We start from the raw sequence: 19904 nt of genomic DNA on the forward strand, positions 1-19904 counted from the left end.
AAGTGGCTTTGGGGAGGAGGTCAAGCAAAGCCTTCCCTTGGAGATCTGTGCAGTCATCCAGGGCTTCGCAGGGGCATTCTGATGCTCCATGCCACCTTGCTGATTTTGCATCCCATTGTGGGCCCTTCTGCAGATGCTGCTGCTATTTGCAGCCTTTCATGCTACCATTAGATCCCAAAGGGAAAATCTTGGCATGCAATACCTTCTGTGTAGATGATAATGTTGGAGATTACTGGCCTGTTCTTTTGCCTAGAGAAGCCCAAAGCAGTTGGTAAGAAAACAGTGTAAGCAATCCAAAATAAAGCCATCATCATAAAAGCCACAAGAGTTCATAACAAAAAATAACAACAGCAACAAAATAAGACAAAAAGCAAAATAACAGACAATCTAGAAGACAGTTTAGTTCTGGAATAGATTGTTATCCTAGGACAGTGTTTCTCAACCCTGGCAACTTCAAACTGTGTGGACTTCAACTCCCATAATTCCCATAATTCCCTAGCAAGCCATGCTGGCTGGGGAATTCTGGGAGTTGAAGTCCACACAGCTTGAAGTTGCCAGGGTTGAGAAACACTGTCCTAGGATTTTAGGAACCAGAAGCAGCCAGGCTGCAAAGTGATGGAAAGACATATAGTAGGGGGAAAAAACCAATACAACTGTTTCTGCCACCCTGCAAAAAATAAAATGCATTCAGAACACCTCCCCCACAAAAAGTCTATAGAAATTCTAGATCACTTTAAGTTTTTAAGTTTTTAAAATGACTCTTTTGCAGGAAACGGTAAGGATCTCGACAATATTAGTAGATGCAGTTTTGTGATTTTAAATTTCCCTGCAGCAATGGTACTTTGTTGCACCATCGGAATATATATATATATCATACCTTCCTTGTTCTGCAGCTTTGGCATCTCTCTGCCTCTCCTGCTAAGATCTTAAATCATGTGTAAACTCACAGGCTGGAATCTTTCAACCAATCACCGCAGTGTAAGAAACCGCCAAGTTGGGTGATAGCTTGTGGTCACAGCTGCCCATCAATCCAACAACGGAAAACCATTTTCTGCATATGCCATCAGCTGTGCATACAAAAAAATGCTGTGTATTCTGCACACGTGTGAAGATTTGCTGCCTAGCATTGGAGGAAACCTCCACCCTGTGATGTATAAATTATATCCAGTCCTGAGCATGAGTTGGATTTTTGCACAGCATCCTAAGTTCTTCCTTATTTGTTATGCCCTTTTTTCATTGCTTAGCAGCCATTCGTTTCAGCGACCATTCGAAGTTATGATGGTGCTGAACGAATGGTAGTTATGGCTGGTCCTCAGAGTTACAGCCATAACTTTAAGTGAGGACTACCTGTATCCTGTATTATCTTGGAAAGCCGGCACTAGGTTGCAATGAATTCTATTCATTTCAGAAAGATTTGCTTCCAAGCAGTGCATTTATGACCCAGATGGTTGTAATTGATTTAGTTATTTGGATACCAAAGAAGGAAATCTTTCACCTTATGAGATGACAATAGCTTTGGAATGCAATCATCTGAATTTTCAGTATTTAAACAGACGAGTCTTTGGCTGTTCTGTTTAATGTATGGATATTGGCATTTTAGCCTGGAGCAATAGTTGCTCTTCAGTTGACATTTGAGTGGATAGGACTGTGTCATACACGCTTGGCAGCTGCTACTGGACAGGAACATGAAGCACGATGTGGTGGTGGTGGTGGTGGTAGCGACTTTTGGTGAAGGTTAAAGCAGAGTTTTTCCAACTAAGCAACTTTAAGATGTGTGGACTTCACCTCCCAGAATTCCCCAGCCAGCATGCTGGGGGTTGAAGTCCACACTTCCCAAAGTTGCCACGTTTGAAAAATACTGGTGTAAAGGAACAGGTTGAACTTTTGGGAAACTATTTGGCTGTCATGGCATGGAACAATATTTAAGACCTACATATAGGATGTTTTCAGGGGTTCTCTCCTGCCCCCCATCTGTAGGGGATCCTTGCCAAGATTGTGGCTGCAATTCATATACACATCACTTGGGATTTCCAACAGAACCCCAAAAGTTGTACTTTGGGTTGATATGCATGGCATTATGCTGTTAAAAGTCCATGCTTGGAAAAACGTAAGCTCAAATAGCAAATAAGTGATATTTTTTTAAGACCATGGTTTGTGATTACTTTTGATACTTATCATGATTCTACCAAGCATTACATCTTATTTGCCATGTATAGGATAGTGTGTTAAAGCAATGGTATTCCCAGTAGTAACATATGGCTACGAGAGCTGGACCATAAGGAAGGCTGAGAGAAGGAAGATCGATGCTTTGGAACTGTGGTGTTGGAGGAAAATTCTGAGAGTGCCTTGGACTGCAAGAAGGTCAAACCAGTCCATCCTCCAGGAAATAAAGCCAGACTGCTCACTTGAGGGAATGATATTAAAGGCAAAACTGAAATACTTTGGCCACATAATGAGAAGACAGGACACCCTGGAGAAGATGCTGATGCTAGGGAGAGTGGAAGGCAAAAGGAAGAGGGGCCAACCAAGGGCAAGGTGGATGGATGACATTCTAGAGGTGACGGACTCGTCCCTGGGGGAGCTGGGGGTGTTGACGACCAACAGGAAGCTCTGGCGTGGGCTGATCCATGATGTCATGAAGAGTCCAAAGCCACTGAATGAATAAACAACAACAATAGGATAGTGTGGCAGCCAATTTTTTTATGACTGGTAATAACACTCATCTGGACTTTAAAAAAGAAAAGGAAGAATATTAACACTTTTGAACGTTGGTGTTGGAGAAGACTCCTGAGAATAACGTGGACAGCCAAGAAAATAAACAAATGGATCATTGAACAAATCATCCAGAAGTCTCACTCAAGGCACAAGTGACCAAGCTCAAATTATCCTACTTAAGACACATTATGCGAAGACCCAGCTCTCTGGAGAAGGCTGTGATGCTGGGAAAGGTGGAAGGAAAGGGAAGAAGAGGATGACCAGCAGCGAGGTGGATGGACTCAGTTACAGTGGCGATGGGGGTGCCGTTGGAAGACCTGAAGGACCAGGCTAGGGACAGATCATTGTGGAGAAAATCTATCTATGTGGTCGCTAAGAGTTGATGCTGACTTGATGGCACATAATCAATCCATCAAATGAATCAATAACACTCCTCCATGTTGGCACAGACAATTGTTCTTGAAACAGTCCAAAGTGGTGTGAAAGTGCAAATGCATCTTTTTCTCTTTTTTTACCAACTGCTATGAAGTCATTAAGTTTGATAGGGTATCAGAGGTAATCTAACCCAGTGTTTTTCAACCTCAGCAACATTAAGAAGTATGGACTTCAACTTCCAGAATTCCCCAGCCAGCAATTCTGGTACTGCAGTTGAAGTCCACACTTCTTAAAGTTGCTGAGGTTGAGAAACACTGATCCAACCCATTCCCTGTGGATGCCAATCATACTTAAAAGTTGACCATCCAGCCTCTTTAAAAGTCTATCAAAGGAGAGAAGACTAATCATTAAATAACTTGCATTTCAGGAACATGGTCTTACGCTTAGTTGAAATTTATTTATTTTTTAGCAAATTTATAAGGTCCTCCATCTTAAGCAAATAACTCTGGGCAGCTCACAATGCAAAACAGTAAAAACAATGTAAGTACAAATAAGGTAATAAATAGAAAGTGCAAAAATGCTAAAGCCGAGGCACCTTGAGCATAATCTGCAAATTCACCGAAGTCTGGCTCCACTAACAGTCTGGCTTTTGGAAAAAAGCCAGGTTTTTACAGCCTTTCAGAACATTAACAGGTTTGGGGCCATCCAGATCTCTGGCAGGGGCTGTTCCACAGAGTGTAGTGGCAGAGAAGGCATATCTCCTGTGTCTGCAGAGGCTGTTTCACTGACGAGGCCTGGAGCATGGCTAATCTGCCAGATCTGGTGGGACAGGGAGAAGCCCCTGGATACAGTTGGTCCCACAAGTAACCTGGCCCTGTGCCAGGTAGGTCTTTAAGGGTGATAACCAGCAGCTTGAATTGCACCCGGAAGCCCACTGAGAGCCAGTACAGTTTGCGTGGCAGAGATGTCACATCAGTGAACCTTGGTGCAGCCAGCACTGTGTGAGTTGCAGCATTCTGGACCAGCTGAAGCTTCCGAGTGGTCTTCAGGGGTAGCCCCATGTAAAGCATGTTGCAGTAATCCAGACAGGAGTGAAGTTGAGGCTCCTTTTCACTTAATTTAAGGAACTGAAAGCAAATCTGTTGCATCATTAAAGTGGCAACCTTTGAGGCCTAGATCAAAAAGCACTTGCATATAATGGAAGTACTAAGACCAAAAGAAAAAAAAAATCTCCCTCTGGATTCCTTCACCATTCACTGTGAAACCGACAGTATAACTATCTTAAGGAGACAGCCATCTTTCAATTCCTTTCCTTTGTAGAGCACAATATAATTTAAACTGCTGTTGCAGAGGCTATTGCAACATTTACCCAATTAATGGTGTAAAGCAACCCATTAGAATGAAAGAGAGAGCTTCTTAATTAACCTGGAGGTTGGGGTTAATAGCATTAATAATAACCATTACTGAACTATTTTTAAGGCTGATGCTATATTCAGACTTGCTTGCAGATGACAGTCCTGGTGCTGTTGATTGAAAGACCAAAGACAACTATGCATTTCCTCTTGACTGGATTTTTTTTTTAAATGGGAAGGAATGTGATGGGGGAGGAGATGGAAAATATAGGAGGGTTCTTGCTGGGGAAGATCAAATTTGTGCGATGGGCAGCTATATAAATTTGATAAATATGATAGACAGACAGACAGACACTGTTGGATCTGCCATCAAATTCTCCCGAGATAGGTGCCCTGCTGTAATGGTATGTGGGAACAACCATCGACTAGGCAGTGATTAGATAAGAGACAGCTGAGCTGGCAGGAGGAATGGGCGTGTGGCAATCGTCTTCTGAGACCCTCCCTAGTTTCTTGCACTGTAAAAGTGAGGGGAAAGAAATGTACTTTCAGACTTGCAAGCTTGACGTCGGCCTTGCAACATAGCCCAGACAAGAAGCACACCCAGGAGTACCAGCTCTGTCTTTATTGTAAGTTTCCATTAACAGAATCTTGCAAGTCTGAAAGTACATCTCTGCCCCCTCACCTTTACAATCCAAGAAACTAGGGAGGGTTTCTTCTGAGACATTTGCCACATCCACATTCCTTCCATGGTCTCAGCTGCCTCTTATCTGACTGTTGTCTAGTCTGCGGCTCTTCCCCCTGTCTCCCAAGGTCATTCCCACAGACCATGACACCTGCAGAGGTATCTAGAAGAAGCCACAATGTCAATGCCATTCTGCAGATGCCATTGAAGAGATGTCATTGCATGGACATCATCACAAAAACATCTTTCCAGAGCTGTGAGGAATTGGAAAGCCTAGAAATCTAATCAATAAAGAGATAAATCTCACAGGCCACATCATCACATTGAATTGTGACTTGCACCAGTCACACACCCAACTGAGGTCCATGGCGTAATTCAAATTGTTTGAGTCAGGGCTGATGGCAGGGCATTATGTGTGTAATGCAGGGGGAGCTTTGATCATATTATCCTGGCTGCCATTTTGGATCATACCTACAGAAATCCCTACAGTGCATGAATATTCATGACCCCCATTCAGAAGCCCATGGATGGGGCCTTCATGGGGGCAGGGGTGTTAAATAGCTACAAGTCAATATAGATGGTAACTACATAGGAGTTATCATAGGCTTAAGAATGGTGCCATCTTTACAGGCTATGATAATCATATTCTGATTGAAAAAGTGAAGGAAGGCCCTTGCGCAGAGGTGCACTGCGTCTGCTTAAAACAAAGTCCATTAAAGTTCCGTGTGCGGCTTGTTTAAACATGCCAAATAAAATTCTAGTGGCTGTATTTGAACAACAGGCTAAGCTCACTTAGTGTTACCCTAGATTGGTGTTTCTCAACCTTAGCAACTTTAAGATGCGTGGACTTCAACTTCAGTTCTGGGAGTTAAAGTCCACACTTCTTAAAGTTGCTAAGGTTGAGAAACACTGCCCTAGATTAATCAGCTTTTTGATTAGCGTACAGTTCAAGGTAATTGTGTAAACTCAGAACATAGTAATCAGGGAAAGTGCTATGTGAATGCAGCCACTGCCATGGGGGGGCAAAGCATCAAAAGGAGGAGAAAAAAAAAGATGCAGATAAATACTATATTCAGACTGAGCTTGACCCCTGGACACATCCTTGTAGGTTTACTGTCAAAAATATGAAAGTGGCTTATCATTGCCCTGGGACTTCCTCATGGTCTCTCATCCAGATGCTAACCAACACTAACTCTGTTTAGCTTTCTAGTTTAGTCAAGGTCGAATTATACTGCCAGCTTCTGTAGTGTTGTAAATCTGGGGGAATTGTACCCCTTCCACCCCCACCCCCGGAGCGGTTTTCCTACCTCAACCCTGGGAGCATGGGACTCCAAATCCCATCCCCCTCACCCACCGGAGTGGGTAAGATGGGAGTTGCAGTCGCTTGTCCCCGTGGGGTGAAAGTGATATGATGCCGAGCAGGATCTTGATGTTCTTCCTCTTCTTCTTTCCCTTCGCCTTCTTTTTCCCTTTCTTGCTCTTCCTCTTCTTCCCCTTCTTCTTCCCCTTCCTCTTCTTCTTCCCCTTCTTCTCCTTCTTCCCCTTTTTCTTCTTCCCCTCTTCCCCCTCCCCTTCCCCCCCCGTCGCCTTCCGCCCTCTCCCTCCCCCGGGCTCTCCCTCCGCCCTCCGCCCGGGAGAGGGTCGGTCCCGCCAGGCGAGATGCGCAGCCAGACCCCCCGTCCTGCTCCGCGCCCGCAGCTCCGGCCCGGCTTTTCGCTTCGCCCGGGCGCACTTCCGAGGCTCCGGCGGGCGGGAAGCGCCGCAGCCCCCCGCAGCGCCCGGCGGCTCCCCGCGGCTCTGCGCAGCCCCGCCGAAGCCGCGCCGCTCCTCTTCGGCTGGGCGGCCGGAGCGCGGCCCTCCGAAGTCCCCGCCGGGCGCGCCCGCCCTCCGGGGGAAGAGGCTTCGGCGGCCGGCCGCGGCGGGCGAGGATGAGCCGGGACCGCGGGGAGAGGAGGGCGCGGCGAGCCCCGCCGGCGCTCCGGGACCTGCTGCGTTGACGCGGGCGGGGAGGCATGGCTCGGCGTCGGGGGCGCTCCCCGATGGGATTCCTCGCGTGTCAGGAGCCGCTGCTTTTACTGCTCTGCGCAAACTTCTTCCCCGGTAAGGAGGGCGGCGCGGGGGGGCGTTCGCTGCCGGAGGTTCCCCACGCGTCCCCGGCGCATTCGCGTTAGGTGTGTTCGCACAACCCGCGCAGCTTGCTGGCCGGTGCAGTCCCTTGGCTGCGTCCGCGCGGTGATCGTAACAAATCCGAATCCCGCGGGGGGTTGTGCCCGGCGTGGTAAGCTTCCAAAAGCTCCTCAAGGTTAAAATTACCAAGCTTCTCACGTTGCTTGACTGCAGTCGCTACGCGTGGAAGTGACCTGGGGCAAGCGTGTTGTGTGAACGCAACCCATTGTATGAATGATAAACACGTTAAAAATGGTGTCTGGCGCTGACCAAGGTCCCTCAGCACTGGAAACGGTGCTTTGCTATTCATATCTCTCCTCCTCCCCGCCCAGCCACCGGGTCTCCTGTTGCTCTTCACAATGGCAATAATAACAACAGCCCTGTGAGGTGGGTTGGCTTGAGAGGTGAAAGATTGGCCCAAGGTCACCCCAGCTGCTCATCAGGAGACCGGATCTAGGTTCTCTCCAGCACATGAAGAAGATGTGTCTCTCTCCATGCATGTGGGGCTTTCCTGAAGGAAAACAGGGTTGCCTGCAAGGGGGGGCGGAATCTCCCATTTTTATCCTCACTGAGCCCTTAAGGGAGACAAGAGGGAGATCCCATGGCTGAGCCAAGGGCATCCTGTCGCTCAGTATCTGAGTAAGGAGGACGCTCCACCTTTCACACCTTTCAGCCCAACTTCCTTGAGCTTAACCAGAAGGAGTTTCCCATGCGCTTCAGGCCAACAAAATCCCCCTCTATTGAATTATGATAAACTGGGGCCCGTTTGCCTGCATTCATACAACACTGTTAACCAGCTCATTAAAAACTAGGTGGCTCTTTGCCGACAGCATGCTGAACTTGATTAATGTTAATCTTGATTTGTTTCCCTCCCCCCTGTAGCTTAGCTTGTAATGCACCTGTTTGGCAAGCACAAATTGGGTTCAGAGTAGTGCGCACACTCAGAAAATGGGTGAAGTTTCAGCGTGTTGTGTGAAGGCGGCTTCTGAGTGCAAAAGGTTCGCTTTAAGCCAGAGATACTGTTCTAGCCGTTCATCCTCACAGACCAGCCTAGAATCAACCACAGATTTGGGGCCGGGGGCTCCAGATTTTCCACCCCACAAGGCATTCAGCAGCATCCCATCATGTTTTAGCATTTGAGGTTGATGCTGTGGAAGTGGAATGAATTCCCATCGGTAGCTCTGGTTCATTCTGGTTTCAGGTAGACACCGAGGAAGATGTGGGCACAATGAGATTGGAGGAAGTCCTTCCGCAGGAGGAGTTTTCAACTATACTCATTAGTTTGCTTGACTATCACTTTATGGGGGCATTCAGATGATGGGTGGGCTTGCCATGCTTATTGGTCATGGCCTGGGGAGGCTTTCAGGCCCACTGTGTGGTTCAGGTTGCATCATTCCTTGTTGCCAGCACAGTGGCTGTCAAAAGCCTCCTGCATCAGAGCATGTGCAGAGTTCATTTACTATAGAGGGAAGATGGAATGGCCTTGAAGGACCGAGGAAGAGCTGCTTGCTGCCAAGGCAACAGTCAGAAAAGAGGGGTTTGAACCAAGGAAAAAAACTTGAGAAAGTTTCTCAGATAAGCCCCTCCCTAGTTCACAGGGAGATAAAAAGAGGGAGGGACCTGTTCAGATTTGCAAGATTTTGTTACTATAGCTTTACAAGAAAAGTAGTCCTGACCTTGATGGCATTGGTTTCTTAGTCTGGCCTCCCTTGTGGGGCTGACACTTATGTTGCCCCTGGATAATCACAGAGCAGCTGGGGAAAGCCTCCCACCCCAGAGCATGTGCAGAGTTCATTTGGCAGTGAAAAGAAAGCCACTTCGCTTTCAGACCCAAGGCATTAGGCTATTCCATAGGCAAGGAGCTTATTAAGAGCTCAGGATGTAACCCTAACTTGTGATAGGAATTTCCCCAAACTTGGGGCACCCTCAATGGCACCCCTGGTTCCCATCTTCCCCAGCCGACTTGTCCAGTGAGTGCAAACTGTGATGCTTCCCTTCAGCTTTGAACTTATGAGAAGGGAAGACTTGAGCACCCACATGCTTCTCCTTTTCGTTTCCTTTCCCTGCCTCAACCTCCCCTAACGGTTTGTTGACTCTTGTAAAGATGACTTGCACCATCATATAATGCCTGTATATTTGGAATATTCTGAAAGTAGATGCCCAGTAGCCCCTTTGGATGGGTCTTTATCTTCAAAAGCAACTTCAGAATGGACCCATCCGTGACATGCTTGGAAATGGGTTCTGGTTCCACAGCTCAGGATAACCCTTTGCTTTATCGTCCTCGCCACATGGGATCACATTACCAGTGGGAGTGTTGCGACAGGTTCCAAAGTCTGTAGTTGCCTGGGAATAGTACAGTCCTTTCTGGTTTTCCAGAAATTATTCATTTCTTCTCCCTCCCTCTTTTAATGTAACCTGTCCAGGCTAAAACATGAAATGCTTTGCTGATGCGGCAGTAACAGCTGTCATAAAGATGGTCCCTGGGGCCTGTGGGCTGTTTGCTCTGGAGTAATCTCCTTAGCTTTAATGAGATGGCTTTTCCAAGGCAAGCCCTACCCTTGGAGCTTCCTCCCTCCCCTCTGTAGGAGTAGCCCCCCCCCCCTTACTCTACAGTAGCAAGAAAAACTAACACATTTTATTAGAAGGCATCAGCTTTTGTTCATCAGATCCACATGAGTCAGAAAAAGGTGTTACCAGATTTTTCTTGATTTCCCCCTTTGTATTCAGCACTGGTACGGATAATCTGGGCTTGCACTTTTAAGGGTTTTAAAAAAATCATCATTATTATTATTATTATTATTATTATTATTATTATTATTATTATTATTAGTGCCTTTCATTTTTGCCTTCAGGCTGCAAAAAGGAAATGTGTCACCTTGGCAGTTTCTGAGCAAGACAAGGCTGGGCTTTGAATGTTTATTTACGTGGTCATCCCCCCCCCCCCCAAAAAAAAAGGCATTTCAGAGAGTGTCTTTATTAGAACGGCAGCCGCCACAAACTTTTCAAGTCATGTCTAAGAAGGTGCCCTTGTCCAAGAGCTGAAAATACAGTTCTGGTCGCTAGGAAGGAAGGAAGGAAGATGGGCTGAGTGTGAAGACTGTGTCAAAGGGAAATCCTTCTGCGCTCTCCCAGATTGGCCAGCTTTTCTGTGATCTTGTCACTTATCTCACACTTCCCACTTGCAAAGACCTGTTCACTTTTGGCCAAGATAGACCTAGTGGTTATCCTTTCCTTATTTTGCGTTGATGAGCTTTTCGGCATGTTTGATGAATCTTGAGAATGGATTTTTGTAAGGGACAGATATGTCTGGCTCCCAACTTGAAGCTGCAGCTTGGAAACCTTACCGGAATGACCTGGGTTGCAATTTCCCTTTGTGGGGTGGGGGAGGATGGATTACGGTCCTAAAGCTAGGTGAACGCTGACTCTGTCGCACCGGGCAAGCCTTGTACATTAGTATTTGCGTTTTCTTCACATTACACACATCACACTCTCTGAATTGGCTGCCAGTGTCAGTAGCCACAACCATTTTGTGCTGAAGTGAGTGACAAGTATTGGCTGGATCTTTCCGGAGCATGGCAAGTGCCTGTCGGGACCTTGCCCTGATTTTCAGGTGTGGCTTGAGCAACTGAAATTGTGCTATTTTTGTGGATGGTACAGATAACAGCCCTTTGGATTGCTGGCTCTAAGTGGGGAAATCTTACATTAGAATGTTTTTTTTTTGTCTGGAAAACAAGTGGGCCAGAGAGAAGGGCTTCAGTCCGGGGGGGGGGGCACATTATTTGACAGACTTGCCATCTTCACCCACCTCATTTCAGACTTCGAACCATAACCACTTTGCAGATCAGGGTCCAGCCCTGACAGACTGGCTCCATGTGCAACTTGGATTTTTGATTAATCTACTATGATACTTAAAAGGAGCAGAATTAATGAATGAATAGCCCATTTTAGTAGCTTTTTGGATGTTTGGGATTACATATCCCATCTCTCAAACCATCACTCCACTGTCTGAGAGTGTGACTTTCCCGTAGCTGCTCCCTTCAAATGAATGACCAGTTCAGAAAGCTTTGGAGCTTTCTGGGATCACTCCCTGCAACTAAGATAGTTGCGCTAAGCCAAGATTGTTTAAACCATGGTTTGTTGAATAAGACAAGGTGGTGAGGATTAGACCTCACACTAAGCCAAAACAAAATAAATCGCTTTTTGGCTCAGTAGTGAGTTTCCCAATATGAAGTCCATCAAGATCCCACTTCCCCTTTAAAAGATATGTGACTAGACATGTTCACAAAAAGAACAGTTCCCCAATGATTTCAAAATATGTCCACTTGCCCAAAAGTTGGGGAGTCTTGACTTGGTGCAGTATCTGAATCCAGCCTCTTGTTCAGCCCAAAGTTAGTGCTTTATTCTGAAAAACTGGGATGTAGAATAGCTTCAGAAGGTTAAAAAAATAATTAATGTGGAAAGAAGAAACACGATTAAATTAAATCACAGTCTGTCACACTGGTTGCAACAATGGCTAGCTAGCTGTGTAAGATGTATGACATGCATAGCTCATATGGATTTCTACTCTGATTTCTCTGCAGCATTTGGCCATGTAGAAACACGAGCGCACGCCGAGGAACGTCTCCTGAAGAAGCTTTTCTCTGGATACAACAAATGGTCCAGGCCAGTTGCTAATATTTCTGATGTCGTCATTGTGCGTTTTGGATTGTCCATTGCACAGCTTATAGATGTTGTAAGTATGGTTGGAATAAATTCTATGAGGCTGCTTGGTTATCTGGGGAGGGTGGGGAACGTCATCCTTCTTCTTCTCCTAGGTTTGAATTTCTACAGTAAGTGGACATTCTCACAGTAACCAGAAATCTAAACATGGACGTGCCAGATGAGGGTCAGAACCCTGGTTGGAATATCAGTCTAGAATTGGTACAACTCAACGTCTTGGTGAACACAACATCACAACATAATATTTTCCCAAAAAGTAGGATTAAAAAATAAAGCTGGGGTCCATTGAGTTTGATTCTTGGTAGGATCCATGCAGTTTTCTTGGCGGGGTTGTGGAAATAGTTTGCTGCTGTTTCCTTCTGAGATATTTTTCCAGCTTCCCAGCGTAGCCATCATCCCTGGAACTCCTGGGTGGTTCCCCACCCAAGTACAATCGGATCTGGCCCTACTTAGCTTCCAAAATCAGTCAAGTTCAGCTTGGTCCTCTAATCCCAGGTTTCTTTTTTCTGGCCTGAATTTCTTTGGGGAAAGAACATAAATAGAAATGCCTTTACACCTAACAATGAACAGAATTCTTCTTATAATTTAGTGTGTTTTTAAAAAGGGAACGCATAGGTAGAACTATGGCTGATAGATGGCTAGATGGTTGAAATATAGGAGAATGAATTTACAGACACTGTAATGAATTAGATCTGCTGGGTGCTTGATTTAGAAAGGTGCCCATCCATCCAGGGAAAAGACAGGAAAACTGAAGTTTCCATGTTCTCCAGGGCAGCCATTTTGTGAGACTGCCTGTGACAGTCTCAATTCCAGATGTGCCCAGTAGCCCCCCAGAAGTTTTGAAGCCTTTGCAGAAAGTCATCTTTTTTAATAATTGAGAACTTATGGAATTAACTGCTGATAGGGTTTCACTAAAGGCTGCAGATTAATCACGCAAGCGAAATAATATATCATGCGCAATACATGATACTAAAAAGCTGAAAGCCAGCGTTTTCATTTTCAAACACTTTGGGCTACCTGAAATTAAAGAAAAGGAGATTAAAGAAAGCCCCAATGAAATTTTCCAGGCTTAGATTCTGGTGTCAGCTGGGACGACCAATTGCTCAGATGTAATAGAAGTGGCGCAATTAAACTATTTCTCGATGCATCATACAAAATTTGGCTTCCCCGTGTTAACGTGATGTAAGTGAGGACTCTGGAGAGGAGGAGAGGAAAGGATGATGGAGGAAGAGATATCCTGGGGTACTTTTGGTACTCCACAGGCTGAGGTTTATTGACATAGTGTGTGTCTGTGTGTGTATTTTTAAATGGTGCACAAGGGAGGAAAACCTTGAGATAGCCAAGAACTCGTTCTGAAGGACTGCTCCATTGATCTTCGCACAAAGTTGCCTTGTCATGTATTATGTACAAGAAGCTGAGTAACTGGGAAGTGAACTGGGAATGGTTTAAAAGTTTTCCCATAAATGCAAGTGCGGCGTTCTCTGTGTTGAAAAGAACAGATAGAAAGGGTGTCTGTACAGAATTATTGTAGTCACATGTAGAGTGGAGCACATTCAAGAATATCAATTTAAATGTGATCATCCATGCCATGGCCTCTGCTGGAGTGTATTGGGCATTGTCCAATATGGGCATTGTCAGGAAATTCTAAGGGTTGAGAATTCTGACATTTTTCTGAAATTCTGATGGCTTTTGGAAAATAATCTTCATTTTCATCTTTTCTTTTCTTTTAAGTAAAAAGGAACAGTGAATTTCAGCAACAATTTTTATGCCCTAAATCAACCTTCTTCAGCCTGGACAACCACTGAGAAATGTAGATTTCAATTCCTAGAATTCCCCTGCTATTGATGAGGATTCTGGGAATGGAAATGTACACATCTGGAACTGCCAACATTTGCGAAGGCTGTCCTAAACAAGATTTCTGGTACAGATATTTTTAATATTTTCTATACAGGTAGTCCTCGCTTAACAACCATTCATTTAGTGACAGTTTGGACTTACGACGGGGCTGAAAAAACCGACTTGCGGCCGGTCCTCACACTAACAACCATTGCAGCATCCCTGGGGTCACTTGATCACAATTTGGGTGTTTGGCAACCGGTTCACATTTATGGCTGTTGCAGTGTCCCATGGACACGTGATTGCCATTTTCGACCCTCCTCGCCAGCTTCTGGCAAGCAAAATCAATGGGGAACTGTGTGATTCGCTTAATGTCCACATGGTTTGCTTAATGCTTATAGTGATTTGCTTAATGACCACCACAAAAAAAGGTGGTAAGATCTGGTCAGATTCACTTAATGACCACTTCGCTTAGCAAGCAAAATTCTGGTCCCAATTGTGGTTGTTAAGCAAGGACTATCTGTAATATAGAGAGTGAATAAGTTGAAAATTGGCCCTCGTTTCTGTGCTTTTCAACCTTGTTTAATGCAGGGGTTCCTAAACTTTTTGCCATCACATCTCCCTTTTGTGGAATCTTAATGTACACACCTCCCCTAAAGATCTAAACACCAAAATCAACAGTTTGGGAAATCCTGGTTTAATACAACCATCATTAAACATTTATGGTGCTATGGGATGTTCATGGACATTCTGTGTGGTGAAGTTGGCAGCAATTAGTATGGTGCCAAGGCTAGAGAGTGATTTCTACCCATCTTTCAAAATCGCTGGAGGTGTTAATGATTCACATGCCCAGCCTTAGAGACATCATATCTAGGAAGCAGCACCTTTTTTGTGGTTGCTATGGAAAACTGGATTTTTTCCCTTTTCATAATGGCAAATATTCAATGTCATTTCTCTTCAGGAAGCCAGTAAAAACAAACTTTTTAAGATTGGAGAATAGGGACAACTTTACTTGTTTTTGTACTGATTGCATTTCACCTGAAGCATTTTATGCAACATGGTGCCAATATTGTCGTCTGTTGGGCCTTTGCCTCTAATTCAGTCTCCAGAAGGTCATTCGGCAACATTGCTGCTTGCTAAGTAAAAATAATTTCCACTTAAAGGTTGTGGAACAACATACCTTCTAACTAAATTGACAGTGTTGAATTGTTTTCTTGATGTTTTTCCCCAGGCTATGTTAATCCAATATTCCCTGAGTAGTAGTAGTAGTAGTAGTAGTAGTAATAATAATAATAATAATAACAATAATCCCATTATATACAGTATATATCTAAGATAAATTCTGAAAACATGCCTTCAGTGGGATACCCTTTTATATAAGGTAGCACTTGCTAATCTGGTGCCTTCAAATACAGTTCTTGCCTACAAGTACTGTGGTGGCTGGGGATGATGGGATTTGAGCACAACTGCAGAGTATAATAGGGGCTGATGCTCTGCCCTTCTTCTGCCCTTCTCTTTGAAGTGTCCCCATTTGTACTCAGTGCAAATGAGGGGTCCAAGTGATTGATTTTCCTCCTGTAGAAGTCCTTCTCTGCATAAATCAAATTGTGTCAAATTTTATTATTACAGTCAAAGGCCAGCCAGATAAAATGTTTAATGACCTGAGCAATCATAGAAAAGTCACAAATCATGTTTTAGAAAATACACCAGGATGAGTAACACACACACACACACCAATCTAAAACTGCTCCAAACAGACAAGTTCAAAATTAAATTATGATCAATTAACAGTCAAATGTGTGGACTAGTTCTTATTGCATGCGGGATTCATTGTGCTATCACACCAGCATTGTGCAACATTGTACGGAACAAAGTCATTTTTGTACAATAGCAGCAGGGAAAACATAAAGTTCCTCTGACTAACCTGGAAAATGCAATAGATAAGATGTAATTGGGGCAGGAACCTCTACTTTGCATGGACAGAGAGCATCCCATATCAAGGATGCTTCAGAATCTGCTCTGTTGGTCCACTGAAAGAAGTGAATCAAGTCTTTTTGTTTTATAAGTGCTGTCCTGGTTCCCCGTAGAAAGAAACCTAAATGCCGTAGGATTTAATCCAGTTTTCTGTAAAAAGAGCTATATCTATCTGGTGATTCCCCTCACTTCTTGTTTAACAATCCAGCAGAAACTATCCACTTGAACAGTTGTTAGGGAAATTTCATATTTCTATGTTTTACTCTGCTATATTTTGTTAAAGTTTTGGCTAAGAAGAAAAGCCTATGATCATTTATCCTTGCTTTATTCATGGCCGTCTTGGGTTTTAGAAAAGGACAAATCAGCTTCCATATTTTTTTCCTTCTTGCTCCCCTAACCTTGAATTTCCACCCCTGCTTTTCTATTATCATCCCAAAGCACCCCCAGCATTCCTGGATCTTCTTCCCCCCAAGTCAAGAGATTAAATCTCAGATGGATCTCAGCCAAGGTCTCATCACAAGCATACATTGTTTAAATTTTTTTTCAAGACTTTTGTTAAATGCCCAGATCCCAATGAGTACTTAATCTAGCCCTGTCCTTGCCTTGTGTGAATACTGTAGCCCAGGGTTTCTCAACCAGGGTTCCGTGGCACCCTTGGGTTCTGCAAGGGGTCACTAGGAGTTCCCTGGGAGATCATGATTTATTAAAAAAAATATTTCAAACTTGGGCAACTTCACATTCAAGAGGTAAGTTTCATTCTTTATTTTCAGTTTAAGAACACTGTGAATGCATCTATATAGGCCTACCCATGAAAGAAATATAATTATTTTTGTAACTTCTGGCCTATATTGAGCCTGAATGTGCAGGGGTTCCCCAAGGCCTGAAAACTATTTCAGGGGTTCCTCCAGTGTCAAAAGGTTGAGAAAGACTGCTGTAGCTCAACCTCTTGATGACCACTGAAGCTCATCAGGATGTTCTCTTTGTTATTGTTTCTATAATTTGCTTTGTTTGCAATCTCCTATTGATTTAAAACTTCCTGATCTACAAGAAATGCACAGTATGTTCTAGGGGAGAGGGTGTAGTAAAGTAAAGAGAGAGATGGCATTTTGGTAGAAAAAAACAGATGCACAGGTACAAGATAGGTGGTACCTGGCTTAGCAGTAGTACTTGTGAGAAAGATTTGAGGTCTTGCAAGACCACAGATCAAGGATGAGTTCTAAATTCTGGGAGTTGAAGTCCATACATCTTAAAGTTGCTGAGATTGAGGAACACCGAAGTAGATGATGGGCGGAGCTTTGCCTCTGTGGAATCCTGATTTCTTGCCTTGCTCTCAACCTGGACAAAATATTATACTTGTTCAAAGGCTGATCTAAATATTTAGATTAGCCCCACTGCAAACAGATATCTCTACCCTAACCTCAATCTGCAGCCAACAAAGCGTAGGAAAGGGTGCTCCAAACCTGAAGTACCCCAACAGGGCTTTAAAATACTCCTGCCCGTGACTCTTAATTCTATAAAGTTGACATTTAAAACTTTTAAAATACAAAATATGACTTTATAAAGAGGGCTCTACTTAACTCATCCCAGATGTCTCTGGAGAGGGTGGATTGAGAGGCAGGATACAGATGAAGCAGGCAGAAGTGGTGATGATTAGTACAACTCTACGTAACTTCCTGTCCATTTGGGGGAGATGGGCGGTAATTAAATTTGAATAATAAATAAATAAATAAATTTGTCATAGCGTTATAATGACCTTTTTTATAGAGAGTGATTCATGGTCTGATGGGAAGTGTAGTCCCCCTCCCAATAATAGCAACCTTTTAAAATTAGCTCACTGTAACAAGAACCATTGGCTGCTGTAAAAGATGTTCTCTGCTTTGTAGTTGTAGACAGCTGTGAAACGAGATAATTATAGGTTATATCCTTTTATGTGGATCAATTTCTTGGACATAGGGCAGGCTGAAGCAAATGAGGTATCTCATCTTGGTGTGGAACCCTGGATAAAATGGGTTTTTCAGACTCAGTTGCTCCAACTGTAAGTTTCCTGGGATGATGTGAAGAAGGTCGGTTAACTATAGCCGAATTGGATCTCTGAAGCTAGAGACAGAGATGAGGTCTGAGAAAGGACAACAATTATTATTATTATTATTATTAAATTTATACACTGCCCATCTCACTATAACAGTGACTCTGGGTGGCTTATAAATAAAAAGCATGAAATCATTATAAAAATAGAAAAAGTACAAAAAATGGAGGATAAAATAGGGAAACTAAAAGGCAGAGAGAGTGTCTTTAAGCCACCAACCACCCCCATGGCTGCTTACCACTCTTGGATCCCCAAGCTAGTTGGCAAAGCCAGGTCTTGACACTATTCCTGGAGGCCAGAAGAATGGGGGCCAACCTCACCTCAGGGGGCAAGATGTTCCACAGGGCAGGGGCAATGGCAGAAAAGGCTCTCCACCTCAAACCTGCCAGTTGGAATTCTTTAACCCTTTAACATCAGATTTTCCTCCTATCCTAGTTTTCTCCTTACCCAGCATCTGAATTCCTTTATCCAGGTAGAGTAAAGACCCCCTTGGGCAAATGGTAAGAAGAAAGGAAAGACATTGATACATGCAGCTGGACTAAGGCCATTGTTTAAAAAGCTGGTAGGGCTCTTTTCTCATTTCCATTGCTACTGGTTGGTCTCCAGTAGGATACTGGATTTATCAGAGGGCTTCACCATCAGAACACTTAACAGCTTAACAGCCTTAAGCTCCATCCTTCACTTAAGACTTTCTGATCCTACTGTTTGAGATAGCTCATTATTTTAAATATAAGAGAAGCATTTTGTTTGGGGACAGGATTTATTCTAAATGACCTCTCAGAAATCTCCTAACCCTGTGGTTGTGAAAAGAGACAGGTTATACTCTGGTATCCTCTGAATATGTGAATGAGACCCCCGCCCCCCGCCCCACCAATGAACCTCTATAGCAATATAGTAAATGAGTTAGTTGAAGGGAAGATATCAAGAACAAGAAGAGACTTAATCTAACCCCCAGGTAAACTTTGCCTTTCCTAAAAATTCTTGCCATTCAGATGTGGGCTGTAGGAACCTAGCAGTACATACAGTATAATCTGGACAAGATTAAAGGATGATAAAGGTTAAGAATCTTTCAAGTTGAACTCAACTCCTGGACATGTCCATATACTTTTCTTGCCAGCAACACAGTATTGGTTTGCTATTGCTTCCTTCTGTGATTTCTTTCTTTCCTTGTTTACTTCCTAAACTAGTCTACAGCCCTGGGATCCCATGCAGATCTCCTACCCATGTACTGACCAGGCCCAACCTTGCTTAGCTCCAAGACAAGGTTGACAAGAGACACGAGAACAGTTGTTAGTTATCTAGAGCAGCGTTTCTCAACCTTGGCCATTTAAAGTTATGTGGACTTCAACTCCCAGCATTCCCCAGCCAGCATTTTAACTCCACACAACTTAAAATGGCCAAGGTTGAGCAACGCTGCTCTAAAGAGCTGTCATACTGAATTATTCTTTGTTGCTTTTCCTAGAAGCCTTCTGCAAGCTCTTCAGTCTGCCCCAATGGTGGTCAGTGAGCTATTCGAGAAAGAATATATCTGTGCACCCATCTGGGAAAGCTTTACATGGAAGGCATTTACTGTTTGTAAGCAGAGTGAAACCTGTGAATCTTCATCCCTTCTCCCAGCCGTGTTCTAGTGTCGCTCAGCAGAGTGAAAGAGACTTTTCTTTGCAACGAAGGCATACCTCCTGGGATATGCTTTGCAAATCGTTTTGTTAGGCTAAAAGAGCAGGAGGTTTGAAGTTAGTTTTTGTACAACCCTGAAAAGTTTCAAGGAAGCTAGTACATGCTGAGAAAGGAAGGGAGACGAGATGAAATAAAGCCACTGAGTTCTTGAACAAAGCAAGGGTAAGGAGCTTGTGATAAATACTGGTTGGAGCAGGAAGGCCACCGCAGAGATAAACAGGTCATCATTTACAATTAAATCTGAGTTGGTGGGAAATGGCCATCTCTCATTTCCTCCTGTGTGGGAAATGAAGTCAGAGCAAGAAATCCAGACCAAGCTGCA

At 44.0% G+C, this 19904-nt stretch overlaps 1 protein-coding gene across 1 annotated transcript in view; it reads left to right on the plus strand.

Moving 5' to 3' along the window:
* Positions 1–7053: 7053 nt before the first annotated feature.
* Positions 7054–19904, plus strand: part of CHRNA4 (cholinergic receptor nicotinic alpha 4 subunit) — a 49900-nt gene continuing 37049 nt past the window's right edge. The window contains exons 1-2 of the mRNA XM_063296933.1: positions 7054–7224; positions 11871–12022. Coding sequence (XP_063153003.1) covers positions 7137–7224; positions 11871–12022 — 240 coding nt within the window. The 5' untranslated portion in view covers positions 7054–7136. The remainder of the gene's footprint in view (positions 7225–11870; positions 12023–19904) is intronic.

This window comes from Candoia aspera, chromosome 3 (assembly GCF_035149785.1).
Source record: "Candoia aspera isolate rCanAsp1 chromosome 3, rCanAsp1.hap2, whole genome shotgun sequence".
NCBI classification, from domain to species: Eukaryota; Metazoa; Chordata; class Lepidosauria; order Squamata; family Boidae; genus Candoia; species Candoia aspera.